The sequence below is a fragment of the Lissotriton vulgaris genome, chromosome 1_1, assembly GCF_964263255.1.
Source record: "Lissotriton vulgaris chromosome 1_1, aLisVul1.2, whole genome shotgun sequence".
Lineage (NCBI taxonomy): Eukaryota > Metazoa > Chordata > Amphibia > Caudata > Salamandridae > Lissotriton > Lissotriton vulgaris.
This window is the reverse complement of record NC_141685.1, coordinates 1098322721-1098346659: the sequence shown is the minus strand read 5'-3', so window position 1 is coordinate 1098346659 and position 23939 is coordinate 1098322721. Positions and strand designations below refer to the sequence as shown.

At 45.1% G+C, this 23939-nt stretch overlaps 1 protein-coding gene across 1 annotated transcript in view; it reads right to left on the bottom strand.

Moving 5' to 3' along the window:
* Window positions 1-23939, bottom strand: part of RANGAP1 (Ran GTPase activating protein 1) — a 537507-nt gene that overhangs the window by 90882 nt on the left and 422686 nt on the right. Inside the window, exon 12 of the mRNA XM_086963527.1 lies at window positions 3308-3412. Within this exon, the coding sequence (XP_086819653.1) occupies window positions 3308-3412 (105 nt within the window). The remainder of the gene's footprint in view (window positions 1-3307; window positions 3413-23939) is intronic.

Sequence of the window (23939 nt, the reverse complement as noted above, 5' to 3'; positions counted from 1 at the left end):
GATACCACTGCCTGCTGAGGTACCACTGGAGCGCCCTCATGTGCCAGCGTGCATGGTTGACCAACAGAATGCAAGAAGCCATCAGACCGAGCAGACGAAGGACCTTCAGGACTGGAACAACCGCTCCACTGTAAAATAAAGGACTTCAGGATAGGAATATGAAAATACGCATCCTGTAAATCGATCGACACCATCCAGTCTTCTTCCAGCAGTGGCTGAAGAACCTGCGCAAGGGTGAGCATCTTGAACTTTTCCTGTTCGAGATAGAGGTTCAAAATCACGAGGTCTAGGATTGGACGAAGTCTGCCATCCTTCTTGGGGATCAGGAAATACCAGGAGTAGCATCCCTGACCCCTCTCCTGCTCCGGAACCACCTCTATCGCACCCTTTCTGAATAGTGTCAGGACTTCTTCCTGCAGGAGAAGCAGGTGGTCCTCCGAACAAAAACCCTGGCAAGGAGGGTAATTTGGGGGAAACTCCCAAAAAGGAAGAGCATACCCATTCTCCAAGAGATTGAGAAACCAAAGATCTGATGTAATCAATTCCCAATCTCGTAGGAAATGGGTAAGCCGACCCCCCCACTGGGCCCACATGATCCGGAACGGCGGATCTAGGGCTGCTTTGCTGCGTTGGCAGGGGGCTGGGAAGGGGAAGAGGAGGAGGAGGAGGAGGAGGCTTAACGACCTCTGGGACGAGCTCTTGGTCTGCCCCTGTAAGACTTGTACAGCGTATTTTGCTGTTGCTGTGACTGCTGTTGAGGTGGTTTGTAGGCTCGAAAGGAAGACCTGCCAAATCCTCTGAAGCGCTTCCCAAATGTGCCACTTGTCTGAAGGCCCAATGACTTCGCCGTCGCTCTGCTATCTTTAAAACGCTCTAAAGCAGCGTCAGCCTTCTTCCCAAACAATCCAGACCAATCAAAGGGCAAATTCATTAAGGCAGACTGTACATCTGTTGAGAACTCTGATGACTTTAACCACGCAGCTCTCCTAGTGGCCACCGAAGAGCCCATGACTCTCGCCACCGAATCTGCCGTGTCCAGCCCACTCTGGATTACCTGCCTTGCTGCAGCCTGAGTGTCCGATATAACCTCCCGAAAGTCCTTTCTATCCCCTTCAGGAATCTTGGGCACCAACTGTTTCACAGAATCCATCAGGGCATGGATATAACGTCCCATCAGGCAAGTCGCATTAGTAGATTTTAATGACATGCTGGCTGAGGAGAAGACTTTCTTAGCTGCCTGATCCTGCTTTCTCGACTCTTTTTCCCCAGGAGCCTGCGGAAAAGCTCCCGCAGACTTCTTAGAGCAGGCAGCCTGCACAACTAAACTATTAGGCAGGGGGTGTTGATAAAAAGTCAGGGTCATTAGGAGCCACCCTATATCTCCTTGCAACCGCCCTTAAAACGGCAGGAGCTGACAAAGGTTTCTTCCACACCTCATAGATTGGCTCAGCCAAAGCGTCATTGAATGGCAGCATTGGTTCAATTACAGAGGAAGGTGAATGGAGGACCTCCGTCAGAATATTTGACTTGTACTCAGCAGTAGGCAGAGTGATGTTTACCAAGTCTGCCCCTTCCTTATTACCACATGGTAAGGAGTCACATCTCTAGAAGGTGTATCAGATGTAGAGGCCAAATCCCACTCAGGAGCCAGTTCCAGGCCACTAGCCTCCCTCAGGTCATCAAAAGGATCCTCAGACTTTTGAAGCTCACCTTCCTCCGCGTCTTCATCCCGATACCTCTGTTCCTCCAAATGCTCTCTGCCTCACGCCTCAACCTCTCCTTCACAAACGAAGCTGACGGATCCATGACCGACTCCGCTGGAGTCGGAGCCGGCGTCGAACCCGAAGATGGGGGAGGCAGCTTAACTCGAGGTCGAACCGGATTCGGCATCGGAGTCAAGGGTACCGGCGTCGAAGGAATCGGCGTCAATGGATTTGGCATCGACGGCTTCAGTGTCGAAGGCTTCGCCGGCGTCGGAAAAAGCCAATGCGGTGCTGGAGCCGGCATGAAAGGCATAAAGGGCGCAGGAGCATAAGCCTGGGGAACACCCAGACTAAACGCCATAGGACCCGTGGGACCAACAGGTGCACCAGACGGGTACATTGCCCTGGAGTAGACACCAAACATGGCATCGAGGAATTGCGTCGGATCCTGACCTGGAGCCGGAAAGGCAGGATATGAGTCCCCAGGCTGCTCCTGAGGGAGCGGAGTAGTCACGACGTCGACCTCCTCTTCAGGCTGGTGCACCGGAGTCGACGGACCAGAAGGCAACGGAACCTCGACTTCACCAACTTCCTCCACCTCCCCTTCATCCTCCTGGCCAGAAGGATGGGATGGGTCCGGAGAGGGGTTCGCTAGCAGTTTCTGTGACTCAGGCGAATCCGCACGCGAAGCCTCACCCTCAGAGTCTTGGGCTTCCGAAGCCGAAGCCACTGCTTCTTTACGAAGTAGCTTCACTTGCGACTTCGGCCTCGAACTCGAGTCCTTCCCTGAGTGATGTCGGGACTCATGGCTCCTCTTCTTGTGCTTCTTCCTCGAAGACCTCGAAGCATGAACAGAAGACGACTCCGAGCGCGACCTCGAACGAGACCTCTACCTCGAATGCAGAGTTCGTGACTTCGAAGTCGTCTTATCTTTCTTACTTTTAAGTTTTGCAACGAGGAGCTTCGTCTCCCTCTCTCGAAGGGCCTTCAGTGTCATCTTCTTGCAAGATGGGAAATCCTCGACGTCATGGTCAGAGCTCAGACACCAGACGCAGCATTCATGCGGATCAGTGATTGACATGGTCTTGCCACATTCCCGCAAGCTTTAAATCCGGTCTTCTTCGGCGACATCCGACAGAAGACAATAAAACACAGAGAAAAATCACAGAGTAACAAAGTTACTGTAACAGCTACAGACGATCCCTATAAAACTGTTAGCGCGACGACGCGGAAAAAAGGGAACTGATGTCATCACGCCGGCGTGGGCCTATTATGGTGTCGGTGACGTCAGCGGATTGGCGATCGATGCCGTGCCTTAATGACGTCGTCGCGAAGCTACAAAAATAATTTCCGAATGTTGCTGACGCAAGGGGATATTCACAAGGTGAGTAATCCACTGGTATCTATCAGAAACCAGTTTTAAGACATTTAAATGTAATTTACAGTTATGTGTAAATTGTTTAAACCCCTCTGAGTAAATTGTAGGGTGAACTTTGGAAAGTAGCAAAGAACAAGGTGCAAAGCTTGAAATAACAGAAATCAATAATAGTAAAATGCCCATTGGGGAGCCATAGACCTTCAATCAGAGCAGATATCGCGCATACCTCTTGAGCAATAAGGGTTGATCGCTTCGGCCCCAGTCGTAGGAGTTTATCGGGAGATGGAAATGCCAGAAAGGTAGCCGCATCTACTGGGGGAGGGGTCGCCACCTGGGAGGAAAGCAGAAATCATAATGAGGATCAGCACTGATTGAGAGACAAGAGAAGAAGGCACAGATTCAAAATTTACCGAGTTCAAATAATTTGAATTGATGGCTCAAACGTGAAATGTGTTTCTCAGATTCAAAATCTGAACCATCAAAAACTCAGGGATCTCATTAACCATACTGCAATACTGTTGCAAGTAAGAGACTAAAGGGTTCACACAGTTTTACATTAGTACTAATCATAAAACTAATCAAACTCTCAAAATAACATTAGTCAGAACACAAACAAATCCAACACATCTCAGAAGCACCATAGACCTTAGCTGCACCAAATTCACATCTGCAGTTTACACTTCATTAAACAGCACATTATTTCATGACAACACAACATTCACTAGACCACTACACTAACAAACAATACCCTCCACAGCTAATTACCTTTGAAAGAAAACTGTGAACTCTTTTAGACCGGATTTTAAATTAATTCCCACACATGTAGACGGAAAATGCACATACCAATAGCCCCAGATGGCACTTAACAAAATTGTAAAGACCACCAGCTGAACAAACAATACTAACCATGACAGCAATACTTACACAAAAGTAGCACATTAACTACACCTACCCTACTGATTATCTACCTGAAACAATGAGCAAATAGTTTGCAAGCCGTGACTGAATCCTCAAGCCCAGGATTTCAAGATACTGAAGGCCATACTAACAGCAAATAAGAGCTGTACACATCTGTTTAACATAATGTATTAACCCCCTCCGACGCTGATGAGCTCGTCATGTAACGTGGAAAAGGGAAAACAGCCGCACAGCGCAAAAATAACCGCAGCAGCGATGCGGTTAAAAGACTGGGCAGATTATGAACGGCATTCAGAAATCCAAATCCCTACTAGTTGGCTGTTAGTACCTCATACAGATGAAAAACCAATACACGGATACCTCTTTCAGTGAAACTAATCAAAGAAATCCCTCTATAAAGAATAACATTTGGAGTATAACTGCTCTAGTGAACACACAAATAAACAATGGTTGTCAAACATTTCTTTTAGAAATCAAATCAAATGCGGGGTAGAAGGTAAATCAGGGGGTATGATTCATCTAAGGGAAAGCCTGCAAAACATTTTTCAACAAAAAGTACATTCACAAGATTAGGGATTTGATCCACCTGAATGTCATTCACTGCGAAAACTTATAGAAACCAGCTCAATGGCAAGGTATTGTCAGTACCCGTTTAACCAGATTTTTCCACCAATTTATATACCAGCAAATGGTCATCCAGAATTGAAAGAATAGTGGAAATTCCTGCACCATTTTTTTTTATAACTGTTAATGCTAGAAAATCTTGGCCATTCTTCTGCTATTTTACAGTAAGTTTAGTTATGTTACCAACAGCATGGAAAGAGTTCCACCGCCTCTCCAACTTTTAGCTCACGCTTTAAAGAAAGTAAGAGTTGAACTCTTCTACGACTGAGGAATCTATCCACATTGTACAATAAATCACAAACATGAAGACCACTTAGATACATATTTAGGGAGTGAGCCCAATGTGTTGAACCATCAATTTTACTAGAAGTGCATCCTCTACATTTTGCTCACATAAAGGTAAAATTAGATGTGGCTTTAAAGAGGACTATACATATAATGCTAAGTGAGTGGGTTCACTAAAGTTAGTGCCAATAAAGATTCAGGGCCTGATTTAGATCTTGGCGGACGGGTTACAATGGTGACGGATATCCCGTACCCTGAAATATAAATCTCATATCCAATTGGATTTATATTTCGGCAGAAGGGATGTCCGTCACCGTTGTGACGGAGTAACCAGTCCGCCAAGATCCCAACCAGGCCCCTCAGTGTTTTGATAAAACCATCAAAAACCTTTTGGAGTGGATTTAGCCCAGGGAGCAGCCTAAATGAGTGAAACCAAATTTGGATGAGACGCTAAAATAGAATCTTTCAAGTGATTTGTTAATACAGTTTTAACATGTCTTTTTTTTTTTTAGCCAAACACTGGGAATTTAAACAAAATCTGTTGTTCTGCAAGAATAGCTCACATCTATTGATGCCATGAAACTAATCTGATAATGTGTTCCTCTCTAATTCCGACTAAACGTAGCCCCCAATTTTGAGCTTCGGATTGTGTGAGGAAGTGGGAAAACTGAGCGCCGGAGCACTGGAAAACATCAAAATTATATTTCCTTCTTACAAATCAAGGCAGATTCCATAAGGCTTCTGGTAAATACATGTTTCAAGTAACTACAATATTTGACATTGACTTCTCACAAGAGGATCAATGTCCACTGAAGACTTCCAAGCATTTATCACCAGGGATTGCTTCTGAAGGCTTTTATGCATGATCAATCCTTTCACACTTTGCACACCTCCTTACACAAAGCACAGATCCTACAGGAGAAATATGATGCATAACTGCTGTAATCAGTTTGTATCCTCATGGAGAAAAGCAACTCCAGGACAACAGGGACCTTATCTTTTTTGAAAGGCTCAAAAGGTTTTGAAGGATATTAAGATGTTCTACAGGTTCAGTGGGTAACAATCTTAGCCACGTTTTCAATTAAATAAAATACTAGTGCCATGTTGTCAGTCAGTCACTCTTGCCATGACTATGATGTATAACTCTGGAGCTCAACTCAAACCTAAGGGAAGGGGAATTGTATTGATAATGAACTACTGCTGCAAGTTGTCTCTGTTTTCAGTGAGGTCTTGTAAGAATATGATACATTGATCTATCAATGATGTCCAGAATCTGACGAAGTCACGTTTTTTATAATGCAATCCAACACTTGCAGGACCTGATAGATGTAAATGGGTGCAGAGAGCTCCCCTTTTCCCCTTCATAGCAAAGAACTAGAAAAAAAAAGTTATTTTCTTGTAAGATCAGGATTCAGTGCAGGAGTATAACAAATATTTACGTCTCAGTTCAGCTTTTCAACTTTAGTATCAGTCATAGATCGACAAGTAGTCTTAACTATTCGTCGTCCAATGGTTCACCTCGTAAAGCTTACATATTTGTATCAATTACATCAGAGCTATGATGACCTTTAGCTAAAGTGAGGTTCACGTCACCTTTAGCTCACAGGCCTAAGTTTGCAGAGAGAATAGTAGTCAACATAGTAAACACTGCAGCGAGGAGTGTGGGTTATTATTGTGCTATCCTCTACATAAAACAACTAGAACCTCCCAAAATGCCAGCAGGGAATAATTCACACCTGCAAACCTACTTATAATTAAATGCTGGAGAAATAAAAATGTTTCCTTTTCTCCACACCTGGAGAAAAATGTATTACATATTCAATGTTAGAAGCTTTAACACTTCCAGAACCTCAATGTTTCCAGATGCAATGCGGTTGGAAAGAAGGTGGGAAACCCCTTGATTCATTGCTGATAGAATGCAAAGATCTTGAGAAAGGGGTTTCCTCTAGTAGAGAAGCCTTTTGTTCCATAATAATAATAGCATTCCTCTGCAATTCTTAGCAGATTTCTGCACTTCGAGTTATGAACCTATGGTCCTTTTGAAAGGTCTTTACTTTTTGGGTTAAAAGCAGAGGTGGGAAGGCTGGAGGGATGAACAGGCGATAGATAGGTTACAACCATATTCTCATTATTCAATCTGTGGAAAGCCTTTGAAAGGAGAATGATACTAAGCAAAAACCACTGCACCATCCAGAGTATGTATTGAAAGCACATGCAATGGTAGCCGGGGGAAGAGTGTGTTCTACACGTATTGCTCCATTTGCCACCAAGGTTCAATCCTGCAGCACATGGTGGGCTAGACTGAGCCAGCCTGTATTGATGTTCATTGTCTTCCTAAATATGTTCGTGAGACTGAATTTGCTTCCCGACCCAATACCAGATTAGTCTCACCAGACAAAAAGTAACCACTGAACGCATTCTAGTTTACACACACCACTATAGATGTATTGCTTATGGAAAGAATACTATCCCTTACCCACCATCATCTGATAGTTAAAATGCTCTAAGGCTGAGGGAAAGAAATATCTCTAAGATGGTAACATGAGCTTCATTGAATGCCATTGGCCAAAGGTTGTGTACCTCACAAAATATAGCCATATCCTCAACTACACTTCAAATAGTCTGTGGTGAGTTCAACCCGAAACCAAACGATGAGAAGGTTCTTTCTCCTGTTACTAGGAAACAGTAAAAGTAAGATGGATGGAAACTAGGACTTTATTCTTAAGTAGAACGGTAAAATGTGCAAATAGAACACACAAGGACACACAGCAAAGGACTTCAAACTATTAGGGTGTGGTGACACTCTGGTAATATGCGTTTGTAGGATTTCCTCTCCAGAAGGGATATGCCTTTTCATTTTCCATAATGCGAGAGCCCTAATGAACTACAGCTGCTGGGTTAATCCCTGACCCTCTTGCAGAGGCCTTGATCTGCAAAAGGTTGAAGTTCTTTAATGTATCTTCCATGAGATGCTTGAAGTAGCCGCTGTCCTGCAATTTAAGAACATTACTAGATGTCCTTCCTCTGTACTAGTTCTGTGGCATACAGCTATAGTAGGTCCACATCTTCTGATGGCAAAAGGAGTCTCTCCTGTAGTACTGGAAATTCACTTAAGGGACTGGTAACCACTCTAGGGCCACCAGAAAGGGTACCAAAATAATATCAGATATTTGACGTTGTTTCATAATCAAGAGAAATATTCTAGTACAAGGCAGCTTTCAAGGCTACAGTGACTGGAAAGATATTAGTCTCTACAAGTTTAGACTCGTGGGTTAAAAAATAGGGGTAAATATGGTCTCCTTGTCAGTCCAGTGAGCATTTTCTGCACAGACAATCGTACGATCAGCTGCCCAATGTTTGTTCGGGAACGCCAGAAGCCGGTAGGTCCCCTTTGTTTGAATCAACAGACAGACAAAGGCAATTTTCCCCACATATTTACCACAATCTGCTGAAATACCCATTGAAATGCATCCTCTAGGCCAGTATGAATAACGGCTCATATTAAGGATCCCCTTTCAAAGACTAGAGAGAAATAGTGTGTGGCCGAAAATAGCAGGCTTTGATCCGACTCCACTGATGTGCCACAATCAAGACCATCACCACTATGAACCACTCCAGAGGATAAATTAGTTTAAAAGGTAAGACTGCACTCTTAATATGCCAACCTCCTAGAGAGCATAACAATATCTAGTGCAGCTGACAGGTGGGAACACTGCAAGATTTTCTAGATAGTAAAAGGCAAATAGCAATTCCTCATTAATGATGTGATTCAACAATTGACCATCACTGTGTAATGCTTCTGCCAGGGGGAAATGTTTGAAATTATCACAGCATAGGATTGTGCAAGAAGTGCTCCATGCTTGTCCTGATGGCAACGGCTCCCAAAGATAACCCATTACCCGCAGAATTAGCTCTTCAGAAGTTATATTTGGTACGTTTAGAATCTTCCCCAGCAGCAGGGAAAACTAAGCTCGAGGAGGCACAAAAAATAGCTTCTTACCCTTAACTCCAGTTCTCCAACATTGGTATCTTTTATATATTCACATGCTTGAATCATTCTGTCAGGTTGGGAATCCCCAGTACATTAAAATAGCAGTATACTGTGTAAAACATAACATATATTGTATATAATGTAAAAGGCCATAGGCCTGAGACAACACATTATGTTTAGTAACACATACACTCATTTGAAAGATCCAAACTTCACCAATGCAGTGGAAGCTTAAGCACGCCTACTCCTCCTAGAGGCCACTATAGCTCAGACTTCAAAGCACAAGTGTGACAATAAAATACAATGAGCCTCTGAAAGGGGAGGAGGGAGAGTCGCATGTGAATATATAAAAGAAACCAAAGTACAGGTAAGTAAATAATTTCTTCTCAAACATTGGATCATTTATATATTCACATGCTTTAATCAGAATAGCAAGTAGTACATATCATGAAATATAACAAAGCAGGAAACAGGCTCACCTTTAGTTAAAGATGTTTCTCAGGACTGCCTGTCCCACTGCTGCATCAGCTTCTGCGTCCACATCTAGGCAGTAATGCTTTATGAACGTATATATGCTCCACCTGGTGGCTGATTGGCAGATGTCTCTCAAAGGCACCTCAGCATAGAGTACTGCAGTGGACGCCATGCACCTGGTGGAATGCACCCTCACGCTTCCCGGGAGAGGATAATTGACTTTGGCATGACAGAAAGAAATAAAGGCAGAGCAAATGCGCTATGCCATGCTTGTATAGGGATTAGCCTTTTTGTGGGTGTGAAAATGACACCAATAACTGGTCTGATGTAAGCATGTCCTTGTTTTTGTCTATATAGGTCATGAGACATCTACGCAAGTCTACAGAGTCTAATGATCTTTTTGTTGGTGAAGATGTATTAAGAAAGAGGGATTTAAGAATAGCAGGATAATTAAAATGTAAGTCAGTAGGCACCTTAGGAATGAATTTCAGATTGGTTATGAGTATCACTTTGTCATTAGTGAACCAGAGAAAAGGTTGTCTGGTAGCGAAAGCCTGAATCTCTCCCACTCTACTAGCGGACGTCAGAGCCAGGAGTAGTTCGGTCTTCCATGAAACAAATTTTAAATCTGTTCTATGTATAGGTTCGAAATTAGGTAACATCAGCTGACTATGGACTACATTACATTTCCATGGAACTGGAAGATGCAGAAGAGGTGGAAAACCTTTTAAGAGACCTTTCATAAATTGTTTAATGATTCTAATGGGAAAACAGAGTAGACGTCGAACTGTTAGTCCTTCTAAATCTGGAGATTGCAACCAGGTGGACTCTGACTGAAGAATATTTGAGACCACTTTTGGCCAAACTTAACAAATATGGTAGATATGAGAAGGTTTTGTTTGAAGAGGATGAGGCCCATTTTTTCTGCACCAGACACGGAAAGGCTTCCACTAAGCATTGCTAGTCATATTGGTAGCCGGAGCACGAGCCTGTGCCAGAATCTGTTTACACTCTTGTGGGAGATCCAGATGGCAAAATTCAAGGTGGTCAGATGCCATGCTGTCAAGTTTAGAGACTTGGGATCGAGATGAAGAATCTCTCCTTGGTGTCTGAACAATATCCTGGGATGCACCGTCAAAGGAATGGCTGGACGTGCTGCCAACTACCGCAGCTCTTTGATCACTACTGGTGAGGCCACGCCAGAGCAAAGAAGATTAGATTGAAATAGTCTATCTTTGCTTTCTTCAACACCCTAGGGATCAGGGGAAAAGGAGGAAATGCGTAGGCAAATGTCATGGACCAACTGATTGAAAGAGCACAATCGTCTCTGGATGCCAAAACCTGCTAGTGAAGCACAGCCATTTTTGTTGTTCGGAGTGGAAAACAGATAGATTGTGTGGTGACCCCCCGGATTGAAGTGGTAATCTACCTGTCTCTGTTCTAATTCCCACTCAGGAAAACCCGTCATTTGTCGGCAGAGCACATCCGCCTGACCGTTCTAGCAGCCTAGCAGAAGTTCCACAGCAATGATTATCCTGTGAGAGACAGCCCAGTTACACAGCAGCTGATCTTCTTCCGAAAGGATTCTGGACCGCGTTCTTCCTTGAGTAGCTAAGTAGAACAAGAATGTTGTGTTGTTTGTTCTGACTAGGACTGGCTGACCTGCTAATCTGGAAATGAACACTTGTAAACCCAGTTTTATGACATGAGGTTCCAACATATTGATGTGGAGCTTCTTCTCTGCTTCTGACCAACAGCCTTTTGTTGAAAGCTCTTGCAGGTGGGTCCCCATCCGTGGTGAATAACCACCTTTCTGTTATTTTTAGATAAGAGACCTACAGGTAGGTTTTCTGGAATTCTCCACCAGATCACAGCGGTGTCAAGCGCCTTGTGACGCAGACCATATCTCCCACTGAGCTTTCCCCTGGTTTCCATTGCAAATCTATCTCCTGCTGAACAGGTCTCATACGAAGCCTGAAAAACGGAATGAGACCCATACATGATCCATCATACCTACTAGGGACTTGTATTGCTTCACTTTGATTGATTGCTTTCCAGCAAAAGTATTTGACAATGTCTGTAACTTTCGTATTGTTTCTGCCGATGGAAGGCTCTTCCCAACTGAGTGCTGAGTATTGCTCAGAAATGTGATCTTTGTTTGGCGCACCAGTGAAGATTTCCCCCTGTTCAAAGTGAGGCCTAACCTATGTAAGAGATTAATGCAAGTATTTGTGGACACTATTGCTTGGTCTTTGGATGGCACTTTAACTAAAAAGCCATCCGGGTATGGCAACACCAGGTGACCTTTTCTCCTGAGAAAAGCAGCAACTGCAGCAAGACATTTGGTCAATAGTCGCGTGTCAATTTGAGCCCAAAAGGGAGTGCCTTGAACTGGTAGTGCTGGCCAGCTACTGGGAATCGAAGGTACTTGCTGTGTTTGCGGGGAATGGGTATGTGGAAGTAAGGATCCCGAAGGTCAATGGACGTCAGTAAATCCCCTTTCTCCATCATCAGGCGGACTTCTTGCAGGGTAAGCATCCAAAATGACTGTTTCTTTAGAAACTTGTTCAGCTCTCTGGGGCCCAGATGCGGCCTCCATTGACCTGCCTTTCTTTTTTATTAAGGAGAACCTGAAATAAAAAGCTTGATTCCTTTGTGATTCGAATACATTCTCTATGGCTCCTTTCAAGAGAAGCATGAGGATTTCCATTTGCAGCTCCTTCAAATTAAGATGATTTTTGGACTTTGTGGACAAACAGTGGGTCTCTGGATGAACTCAAACCTATGGTCTGAATGGACAATTTGTAAATCCCATTTGTCTGATGTTACATTCTTCCATACAGAAGCTAAAAAGGAAAAAGGTCCTACCCAACTTCTGAGGACCAGATGGAATCGCGAGGGAGCGAGCTGGGAGTCAGGCTCTCTTCTGATTATCATTGGTTCGAACTTGTGAGGAACAGCTTTTCCTTCCTGTACACCTACTGTAAGTTTGCTTAAATTTTCGATAAAAGGAGTATCCTTGATCATATATAGAATATATTTGAGGATAATAAAGGCGTTCTTTACAATAGCTTTCATCTTGATTAAGACAATGGTTTAACAGGCTGCCATTTCCACGGTCTGCCATATGAGATCCCTGGTCCACACCAGCCATTGTGCTTGCTTTCATTTGTACCTTTAACTATATTCCAGCTTGTTAAAAAACCAAGCAAGGTGTTGGATTTCAAAACTAGCAAACCTGAGGGGCGTGGTTTGGCCAGCAAACAAAATAAACCTATCTTAAGTGCAAGACTCACTTAACCTCTGTGCACTGTTGCTAATGTGGTTCAAACTTAAGAACAACACTATACGTTTTACAATTTTTTTTATGTGACAAAATAATAAATATGCTTCAATTCCACAGATTTCGTTCATATTTACTCAATGACCTTCACAAAGTTCTCTTATATGTATAACTATCATCAACAACAATTCAAACCATTATTGTATTCAATCACAATAAATCTGGTACATTTTTAACATAATCAAAATTAAATTCAAAACATCATCCTAGACGACTTTTCTTTGTGCCCAATGCATTTCAAGCTCAACGAGCTTTTCATCAGGCGCCTGTGGACTGAATATAATATTCAATTACTCAACTTTTTAATGTACTGGACATCAGAAATTCACATGGTACAGGGCAAATAGTGCAAAGAACAAGAGATTTAAAGAAATAACCCTGTTCCCCACCACTGTGTGCTAACAGTCAGTGGTGTTGATAGTTGGGTGACACTGGAGAGCAGGTTCCCTTTAAAGAATATTTTCTGCAAGGTAAGACGGCCACTCAGGCTCGGTCTTCTGAAAGGTGGTGAAGGTGTTTAACTGTTTGGTAATACCTAATACTCGTTTTTAAGATTTAGGATTGTTGAAAGTTCACGAACACGAGACCAGTGAGTTAAGCCTTTTTTACTTCTAGCACACAGTGGTGGGGAACCGGGTTCTTTCTTTAAACCTCTTGTTCTTTGCACTATTTGCCCTGTACCTTGTGAATTTCTGATGTCCAGTACATTAAAAAGTTGAGTAATTGAAGATTATATTCAGTCCACATGCCCCTGATGAAGAGCTCGTTGAGCTTGAAATGTATTGGGCACAAAGAAGAGTCGTCTAGGATGATGTTTTGAATTTAATTTTGATTATGTTAAAAATGTACCAGATTTATTGTGATTGAATACAATAATGGTTTGAATTGTTTTTGATGATAGTTCTACATATAAGAGAACATTGTGAAGTTCATTGAGTAAATATGAACGAAATCTGTTGAATTGAAGTGTATTGATTATTTTGTCATATAGAAAAATTTGTAAAACGTATAGTGTTGTTCTTAAGTTTGAACCACATTAGCAACAGTGCACAGAGGTTAAGTGAGTCTTGCACTGAAGATAGGTTTCTAATGTACAGGCACGGTGAGGACAAACGTGCCACCTCCGTAGCACGCTTGGTTTAAAAAGAAAATTATAGCAAAAAATATTTTATGCTACACAGTTGCAAAAACAGGAGTGCTTCTCTTATCTAAAACGCAGCAAACAAAATAGTCATCTAGATTCGGAGCTCTTCTGACCGAGCGAGTAAAATGCAGTGAAAATGCAACTGAGGCGCGGGTAGCCATCAGAAAGCGCCGGGCCGTAATTCTAGAGCTCTAGGGAATGCTACGACAGATAAAGGGAAGCTGAATGAGCCTGAGCTAATCAAGATACAACACCCGCGCTGGTCCAGACCTGAAGTGCAGCAATTGCGACTTGCAGTGGGTGCCCGCAAGCCGTGGGACAAGCCCCTGACGGATATGGGCATGCATCACCATGTGAGGAAACAACTGAGGATATGGGTGATCTTGTGAGGTGGGCCTGGACGCCCATTAAAAACTGAATGCACAGCTGGCTGTGGGCCAAAGCCAACACCTATATTCCCCTACACTAAAACCGAATTGGCTTAGTTCGAGAGTGATCTGCACCAAACACGCACTGTTGGGGAGTGGCCTGAGCGCTCCTGCACTGAGGCAAAACATGGTGGGACTCTGAACTACTCATGCCCCTTACTAATCAAAGGGGCGGCGGATCCTTCATAACAGATGCTAGCTACTAACTTTCAAGCAGAATTCAGCGTGAGCTGCTGCCCTAGATTGAGGACACTGGCACATTCCTAACACAGTAAAAGCAACAATCAGGGAGCTGACCATGCTAAATCATCAATCGGTGTGCATTTTACGATACAGGAGCGCTGTAGAATTACCTGTGGCTGGGAGATGTTGCCCCGCCTCCGCCAACAACTACAATCTTGAGGACAGCACTGTGGACATAGGCCTGTTAGTTGCAGGGCAATAACACCCTGTTGCTGCCATGGAAAAAACGACCAATCACGCCAGACCTCCCGCAAGAGCAGACACTTCACACCACTTTAACTCATTCTTTATTCCCAATCTCCCAGAAAATGTATTACTAGGCTATATAGGGAAATACAGGAGACAATGCCTGCCCGTCCAGTCTTTGCTAGAGCGAGATGAAAGGAAGATCTTCACATCTATATTAAAGATGAAGCCTGGGACTACTGCTGCTAACTGACAGGGGAGCTTCTACCCAGTAGTCGACTCAGATGGATACACTTCAGATATTCACACCGTGTGTACTACACCCGGCAATGTTATGTAGATTGGGACTGCAGGAGGACAACAAATGTGATAGATGTGGGACACCTAAGGCAGGTTTCGGGCACCTAGCATGGGAGTGTAGAGGTATTCAAATGTTTTAAGGCATTGTGGAGCAAACCATACAATGAATATTGACCTGCCTATTATAGTAACTACGTAAATGCCACTTATGGGCTGGATAAAGGGATTACTGTGCACCAATAGGAAAATCACTGCCCAGGCACTACTGCTGGCCAAACGCCTGGTGGCAAAGCACTGGGGCAGAGGACAAACCCCAACAAATAAAGCAATGGCTAGCTGAATTGACTACTGAAACTAACAATGAGAAAAAACAGGGGGTTGCTACCAGCAGCCTCCCACCCAAGAGACATACAAGTGTCTTTTCAAGGTTTCTTGATTGCAGAGGGTACTGAGAAGGCCCAATAACATACTATTAAATTCATTACCTGCGTACAGTTGTACAGTTGCACTGGATGTTTTGAACATGCAAATGAGCACTACTACTAGTGCTGTGTAAGATGCGTTAAATATGGTACAATGTTGATTCTGTTGTTTTTTAGGTTAATGGGAAAAAAAACGGAATAAAAAAAAACTATCTAAGCTCCGTATTTACAATTTGTGTCAAGAGGATACTACCTGTGAGAACTAAAAGAATAGTTAGAGCAGTACAGGTTTCAATACTGGAATGGAAAAGGATGGTGAGGGGCAGGAATGAAGAGCATCAAGAGAGCTATGTTTGTGTCCAAGAATAGAACTGCAGTGGGAACTGAAAGACAAGATTAAGGTTCTTAGGCAGAGCTAGTATTACAGTAAATACTAAAGATCAGGATAAACATACTGGAGTATGAGGGAGTAGTTCAATCACAGTACTGACTTAACATTAGGTGCAGCAAATAAAAAAGGAAGCGCATTGGTAGAGATGTATAGAAAGTGTCAGTAATGAATTAGCAGCAGTGCTTCATGTGAAGACGGAGACTCTCCATTAAGGTAGCGCAAATGCTCAATAATGACAAACTGTTAAAACTGGAAAATGAATGCAGCTAGTAATCACTGCATAGTTGTCCCAGCTTAAGCTCTGGCAAGAAAAGTGTCCAAATGTCATCTCATCTACTTGTGGCGGGGCCAAATGGGACAGCTCAAATCACATATAGGCGCCAACCAATCACACTGGTGACAGTTTTATTCTGGACACTGTTCATGACCACGGACATGTAATCCAAAGATCAACTGCTTGTACCAGTGTGCAGATCTCTAAACTGGGAACTTTATGGATGGAAAACAAGTTCCTTCCACAGAATGAAAAAAAGTCAGGGCACTCAGAAATCTGCAGTTAGAGTATCCATCAGAAAAAGTTACCCAAGGTAAGTAACTTGCACTTCTGATTAATACTTCTAAACATAGATTCCTCACCTTTAGAATAGATACAAAAGTGGTGTCTCCCTTGGTGGGGGGTCTTTGGAATGGTTCAGTTAAAAAATTCCTGGAAGACCACACAGGCAAAATGCCTTTCCCATCGTGCCTGGCTGTCAAAGATGTGGTGCTTAGTGACATTGTGCACGGATACCCATAAAGCAGCCAAATATCGAAGATGGGCACTCCATGTGGCAGCGCAGTAGTAGCAGCCTTCCCTCTGGTGGAGTGAACCCACAATCCCTTCCGGGGCCGCTTCTTGCGAATTGCATATCTTGTTGCAGGAGACTCTCTATCTGAACAGCGTCCTATAAGATAATGTCTTGACATTCTTTGCCCCAGACAACACCACAAAGAGATCATTGAACATCTGATGCTCTTTGGAAAGAACCGATGAAATGCGTTACTTACCTGTAACTGCAGTTATCCAGTTTTAGTGTCTTTCATAGATTCACATGCCTGAATCATTCCCCGTCGTCGAGACGGGAGCCTCCGGTATATAAAAAGTAATGTCCTATAGACATACATATAAAGGAATAGGCCTAAGGGTCTCACCTCTGTCCTATCTAAGTCCTTATGTAGGAAGGACCAAACAGAGTAGGCCCAAGTGTCCCACCTTGGTAGCCTATCTGTGTCCTTTTGTAAAAAAGGACCAAAGTAAAGAGAACCAACCAATCAGCTACTACCTCCTTCTAGAACCTTCCTGTGAGGAGCCTCAGTCTCTCAGATTTTCGTACGCACCAAGCTAGTTAGGCGCAAACTTGTTAGAGAGATAGGTGAGTCCTTCCAGGGGAGGCGGGAGGGTGCATGTGAATCTATGAAAGACACTAATACTGGATAACTGCAGTTACAGGTAACTAACGCATTTCTTATCCAGTATTTGGGTGTCTTTCATAGATTCACATGCCTGAATCAGAGTGGCAAGCAATACATTATGCACATTTTGTGATGGTACATCATATATGAGTCTGAAGATAATACATATCTGCGACTGGAAATCACCAACATACAATGTCATGTAGTATCAAGGAATAAAGAAATGTGCATACCAGTAAAGGATGGTGGGATGTAAGAAGGCTTACCTCACTGGAATAGATGGCGAAGCACTGCTCTGCCCACTGCTGCATCCCTCGTCAGCTCAGTTTCCAGGCAGTAGTGCCTGGTGAAGGTATGCGGGGACTTCCAGGTCGCCGCTCTACAAATGTCCAGAATTGGCACTCCAGCAAATAGTGCCGCAGACATGGCTCTCGTGGAATGGGCTTTGACTCGTGACTCCAAAGGCCGTCCAGCCTTGTCGTGGCAGAAAGTTATCGCTGAAGAGATCCACCTTGATATACTTTGTTTCGTCAGGGGCATGCCTTTCCTTGGTCTGCTAAAGGCAACAAAGAGTTGGGATGACTTTCTGAAGTGTTGTGTTCTGTCGATGTAGAATTTGAGACATCTCTTCAGATCTAATGAATGCAGGGTTCTTTCAGCTGTAGTAGTTGGGTTTGGAAAGAACAATTTCAGCACCACTGGTTCATTAAGGTGGAAGTCCGAGGGGACTTTTGGTATGAAGCGGGGGTTAGTTCGCAGAATGACTCTGTCCTCTCTGAATTGCAAAAAAGGATCTTGGATGGAGAGAGCCTGCAGTTCACTGACCCTTCTGGCAGAGGTTAGGGCCAGGAGGAGGGCCGTCTTCCATGAAAGGAATTTGAATTCCGCTTTGTGGATGGGTTCGAAGGGGTGCTTCATCAGTTGGTGAAGGACCACGTTGAGGTGCCACGACGGAGGGATTGGTCTTGGTCGTGGAAAGGATCTGAATAGGCCTTTTAGGAATTGTTTGACAAGCCTGTCCGCCCACAGGGAAGGACCCTTGGAAGTTCTTGTGAACCTGGATATCGCTGCTAGATGTACTTTGATGGACGCATGTGCAAGGCTTGATTGCGCTAGATGCAGTAGATATGGTAGCAGTTGCTGTGGGGTGACATGGAAAGGGTGTAGGCCTTCTGTCACACACCAAACACAGAAGCGCTTCCATTTTAAAGAATAGGTCTAATTAGTGCTGTCGGCTCTAGCTTTAGCGAGGACATCTCTACACTTCTGCGGAATGTTCAGGTGGCTGAATTCGCGGTATTCAGGAGCCAGGCTGACAACTTCAGAGGGCTCAGGTTCGGGTGGAGAACCTGTCCTTGGGACATTGTGAGCAGGGCCGGATGTTTGTGTAGGCGAAGAGGTGGTCGGACAGATAGGCGATGAAGTTCCGTGTACCAATGCTGCCTCGGCCAGGATGGGGCGATGAGGATCAGGGTGCAGGGCTCCGACTTCATCTTCCTGAGGACCCTGCGTATCAGTGGGAATGGTGGAAAGGCGTAGGCAAACACGTTCCGCCAAGCAATGGAAAATGCATTCCCGAGGGTTCCTGGTTGGTGAAGCCTGCTTGCGAAGCTTGGGCATTTGGCGTTCTCTCTGGTGGCAAAGAGGTCTATCTGCGGGGTTCCCCACTCCGCGAAGATGTAGTTCAGCGCCTCCATATCCAATTCCCATTCGTGGGATAGTGATCTTTCCCTGCTTAGGGCATCCGCCAAGACGTTGTCTTTGCCCGGGACGTATTCGGCTTTGATCGTTATTCCATGCTCTAGAAGCCAATTCCAGACTCTCTGTGATTCTTGAGAGAGTGAAAGTGATCGCGTCCCTCCCTGTTTGTTCAGGTAGTGCATCGTCGTGGTGTTGTCTGTCCTGACGAGCACTGGGGAGTTTCGGATGCGTGGAAGGAAAGCCTGTAAAGCTAGAAAGACTGCCCTTAGTTCAAGTAGGTTGATCTGGAGTTCCTGCAGGACCGCTCCCCAGCCTTCTAAGGATGCGTCCGTTGTTATTACGTGTGGTTCCGCCAGAAGCAGGAACGGCAGTCCCTGCGACAGGTGTTTGGGCGACCTCCACCATTGCAAATGATTGACTATACTTCGTGTGACTTGTATGCGGTCTTCGAAGGATCCCACAGCTTGTGTCCATTGTCTCATTAGTTCTTCCTGGAGGGGGCGCATTTTGAGACGGCAGTGTGGAATGAGCATAATGCATGAGGACATCATGCCAAGGAGAGACTTGAAGGTACGGACCGGCAGAGGCAGAGTCTTTCTCGATGCCACTGACGTGGCTAAGGAGATGAGTTTGGTCTTTCTCTCCTGCGAGGGGAAGGCTCTCGCGCGTACCGTGTCCAGAGTCGCTCCAAGGAAGGTGATGACTTTGTTTGGTTCTAGTGCCGATTTCTCTCTGCTGAGGGTCAGGCCTAGGCGGCGGAAAAGATTTAGACAGGCGCTGGAGGATGTGGCTGCGGCTATCGCAGACGGTGCCTTTACCAGCCAGTCGTCCAGGTATGGGAAAACCTGGTGGCCCTGTTGACGAAGGAACGCTGCCACAGGAGAGAGGCATTTTGTAAATATCCGTGGGGCAAATTTGAGGCCAAATTGGAGAACACGGAATTGATAGTGGGTTCCTGCCACTGCGAACCTGAGGTACTTCCTGTGTCCCTTGAGGATAGGGATGTGATAGTAGGCGTCCTGCAGGTCTAGGGACGTCATGTAGTCGCCTTCCTCCAGGAGGCCCAGGATTTCTTGCAGTGTGACCATACGGAACGACTGTTTCTTTAGGAACACATAGAGCGCTCTCAGGTCGAGGATTGGTCTCCATTTCTTGCCTTTTTTGTGAATGAGGAAGAAGTGGGAGTAGAATCCTTTTCCTTTTTGGGTGTGTGGAACTTTCTCTATTGCTCCCTTTTGAAGCATGGAAGCTATTTCCTGAAGAAGCAGCCATAGGTGTCTGTGGGGCCGCTTGGCTGGTGGTGTCGTTGGGGGGGATCGAGAGAAATTCTAGTGAATGTCCGAATTGGATAAGTTGTAAAACCCATCGGTCTGTTATTTTTTGCCAGTTCTTCAGGAAGAACGAGAGTTTCCCTCCAATTCTTAAAAAATGTGATGGTGGATGGGCTGGCCATTTGGAAGAGTCATTGGAGGTTGCCGGCAGGTCTCTTTTGGTTTTTTCCCCTGTAGGTCGATTTGTTGTAGGAAGATTGACGTCCTGTCTGGCTTTGACGCTGTTGGAACTGCGTTTTGCTCTGGGTGTACGGGTAGGAGGACCTGTTTTGGTAGGATCCTCTGTATGTAGATTGTCCTCTTCCTCTGTTACCACGAAAGGACTGGTTTCTAAATTGTAGAGTCCCAAGAGCCCTGGCCGTATCCGTGTCCTTTTTGATAGTGGTGAGGGCGTCATCGATCTTTTCGCCAAAGAGATGTTCGCCATCGTAAGGCATATCAATGATTTTAGTTTGTACTTCCTGACGGAAGGAGGTGGCCTTAAGCCAACCTTGTCGTCTCAGAACAGCGGCTCCTGCCAGCTGCCTGAAGCCAGTCATGGCTACGTCTATAGCACAGTCAATTAGTTCAGAAGCCAATGTTTGGCCCTCTAGGAGTAGTGAGTGTGCCTCCTCTCGCAAACCCTCTGGTAGATTAGCGAGGTAGGGCGCGATGTCTGCCCAGAGTTGACGGTTGTAGCGGCCCAGGAGTGCAATTGAATTTGCGACCTTCACCGTCATTGCAGATGTGGTGGAAAAGCGTTTTCCAATGGCATCTAGCTTCCTGCCTTTGTCTGGTGGCGTTGATAAGGGAGGTGCAGGATTGCGCGAGTTCTTCTGCGCAGCTTGAGTAACCATGGAGTCTGCTTTGGGGTGACCCGTGAGGCATGCTGGTGCCGATGATGTGGCTTTGTATTTTTTATCAAGCCTGGGCACTACCACCTGAAGTGAAGCTGGCGTCTGCATTAGTTGTTTGCCTTGTTTCCATAGGTAGTCAATAATCGGGATTGACCTTGTCGTCTTTTTCGTAGGTTCCTTAAAATCGTAGAGGAAACATTCAGTCTCCTGTGTTTCCATAGACATATGGAACCTCTTGGCTACCCTCTCTATGAGGTTATGGAAACCACCAATGTCCGCGGGTGGTGACTCCGAAGACTGTGGCTCTGGAGAGGCCGGAGATTGAGCGACGTAGTCCTGGTCTGCGTCAGGGTCCGAGTCGTCGTCACGGACTTCCCCCTCTTCGTGGTCTCTCTCCTCATCGTCGGACAAGATGTCTTGTGCTGGATCCTGGTTTTTAGAAAGTACCAGCGGAGGAGGCTTATGTCGAGGTACAGGAGCAGGTACCGGACTAACTGGAGGTGCAGTAGTAGAGGTTTTCTCTGGGAACCGCTCTTTATAGTCTTTTATGAGGAATTGTAGGTCCGAGACAATGGATGCTGGTAGGCACACCATTGGTGTTACTTGTGTGTGCACCTGAGTATGGACAGTCTGTTCCATGTGTTCCTCTACTTCTTGTTCCTCATCTGTGCTTTGGCACTTAAGCACCAATTCTGAAGGACTAGTGGCCTGAGTATATAACTCCTCGGCCAGCTCTTCGTCTTGCAAGAAGCAGGATGGGGTCAGTTGTTGCACCTTACTGGGTGACGTCATGTCCGGTGTGATTGGCTTTTTTGTTATTTTGATCGTGACATGGGACGTCTGGGCATCCATGGCATGTGAAAGGAGTTCAGACTCTTTCCAGGTGCTTGCTGTCGTCGACGCCTGTGTCGTGGGTCCCGCCACAGAAATCTCAGTCGATGGCGGTAATTTACTCTTCGTCGACGGTGTGTCCGTCGACGATGTCTTCGTCGACGACAATTTCTCCGTCGTCGACGGCTTCATCGTCGTCGATGGGGTGCTCCTCGTCGACGAGGGAGGCTTCGTCGACGTTGTGGCTTTCGTCGACGGAGTCGTCGTCGATGTCTTCGACGTCGATCTCGTCGTCAACGTAGTCTTAGTCGTCGATGGAACGGTAGACGGCACAGGTCTACTCGTCGACGATGAAGGTGTCGTTCTCGTCGTCGAGGAAGATGCCGACGATGCCGTCGTCGTCGACACTGTTGTCGTCGACGTGGAGACGGTTTTCAGCGCTGAGGAGACCATCGACGTTGTAAATGTCGTCGGAATCAGCGGCTGCTTCCTGGGGACAGGAAGGTCCTTGTCAGACACTGGCGGCCTGCCCTCTGAAGACTTTCTTGAGGCCTTCTTAGGAGGGGTGTCTGAGGGGCCAGGGGAGGAAACCCTTGGCCTCTTCAAGGAAAACTGTGAAGCGCCAGACATGCTCTCACCTTCTGAAACCAGGTCGCTCTCTGGTTTGTCCTTAAGTCTGTTCAGCCATAGCAAAAGACGTTCTTCTCGGTCCTTCTGAGTTTTGATGGAGAATGTTCTACATATTTTGCAGTCCTTGGCCTGGTGATGGGGGTAGAGGCAGTATAAACAAGTTTCATGTTTATCTTCCACGTGAAGCCTTTTTTTACCACATGAAGCACAGGCTCGAAAGAGACCTTTTTTCTGGCTATCAGCCATAGCAAGGAAGTTGAGAAAAATTCGTTTTTTGATGAAAGAAGCAAGTTTCCTGAGGAGAACTCCGGTGGAGACTCCCTAGCACAACGTGAGGTAGAAAATCTGAGAGACCGAGGCTCCTGACAGGAAGGTTCTAGAAGGAGGTAGTAGCTAATTGGTTGGTTCTCTTTACTTTGGTCCTTTTTTTTACAAAAGGACACAGATAGGCTACCAAGGTGGGACCCTTGGGCCTACTCGGTTTGGTCCTTCCTACATAAGGACTTAGATAGGACACTAAGGTGAGACCCTTAGGCCTATTCCTTTATATGTATGTCTATAGGACATTACTTTTTATATACCGGAGGCTCCCGTCTCGACGACGGGGAATGATTCAGGCATGTGAATCTATGAAAGACACCCAAATACTGGATAATTAAAAGCTCAACACTTTTTAGGGAGCCAAGCGATGGAGTCTATTCTCGTTGAGGGGGAGGTAGAGTAAAGAACGCCAGAAGTGATTGACTAGCTGAAAAGAAAGTCATAACATTCGACAGAAAAGCCCTGTAGTCCAGTGTTTCCCAAACAGTGGGTCGCAATATGTTTTTTGGTGGGGTTAGATTTGGGGGTGTCTAGTTTGCACAGGTAGGTACTTGTGACACTTAGGGACCCCTGCCTCTAGTCAGAGTAAAAGGGATACACTCCTAAAATTACCCCTACTCACCCCCTTGGTAGCTTGGCACGAGCAGACAGGCTTATCTCAGAAGCAGTGTGTAAAGCATGTGACCACATACAGTAACCCAGTGACAACACTACAAATGGACACCACACAAGGTTTATATAAAAAATAAGTATTCTTTATATAGACTTAACACAAGACCATTACACGACAAAAATCCACAATACTATACTTAAAAATGGTAGTTTTAGCTTAGTTCAGTTAGTTATTAAGATGCAACACTTTGCGGCAATGTACCTTTCGATGCGTATCGCTGCCACAACAGGTAACGTTGCAGCGATGGAAATGCAGAAATGTTTTGGTGCAAAGAAATAAAGACGTGAGGATCTTCCAGATGCGGCACGCTCCTCCGATGATGCGAGAAGTCTCG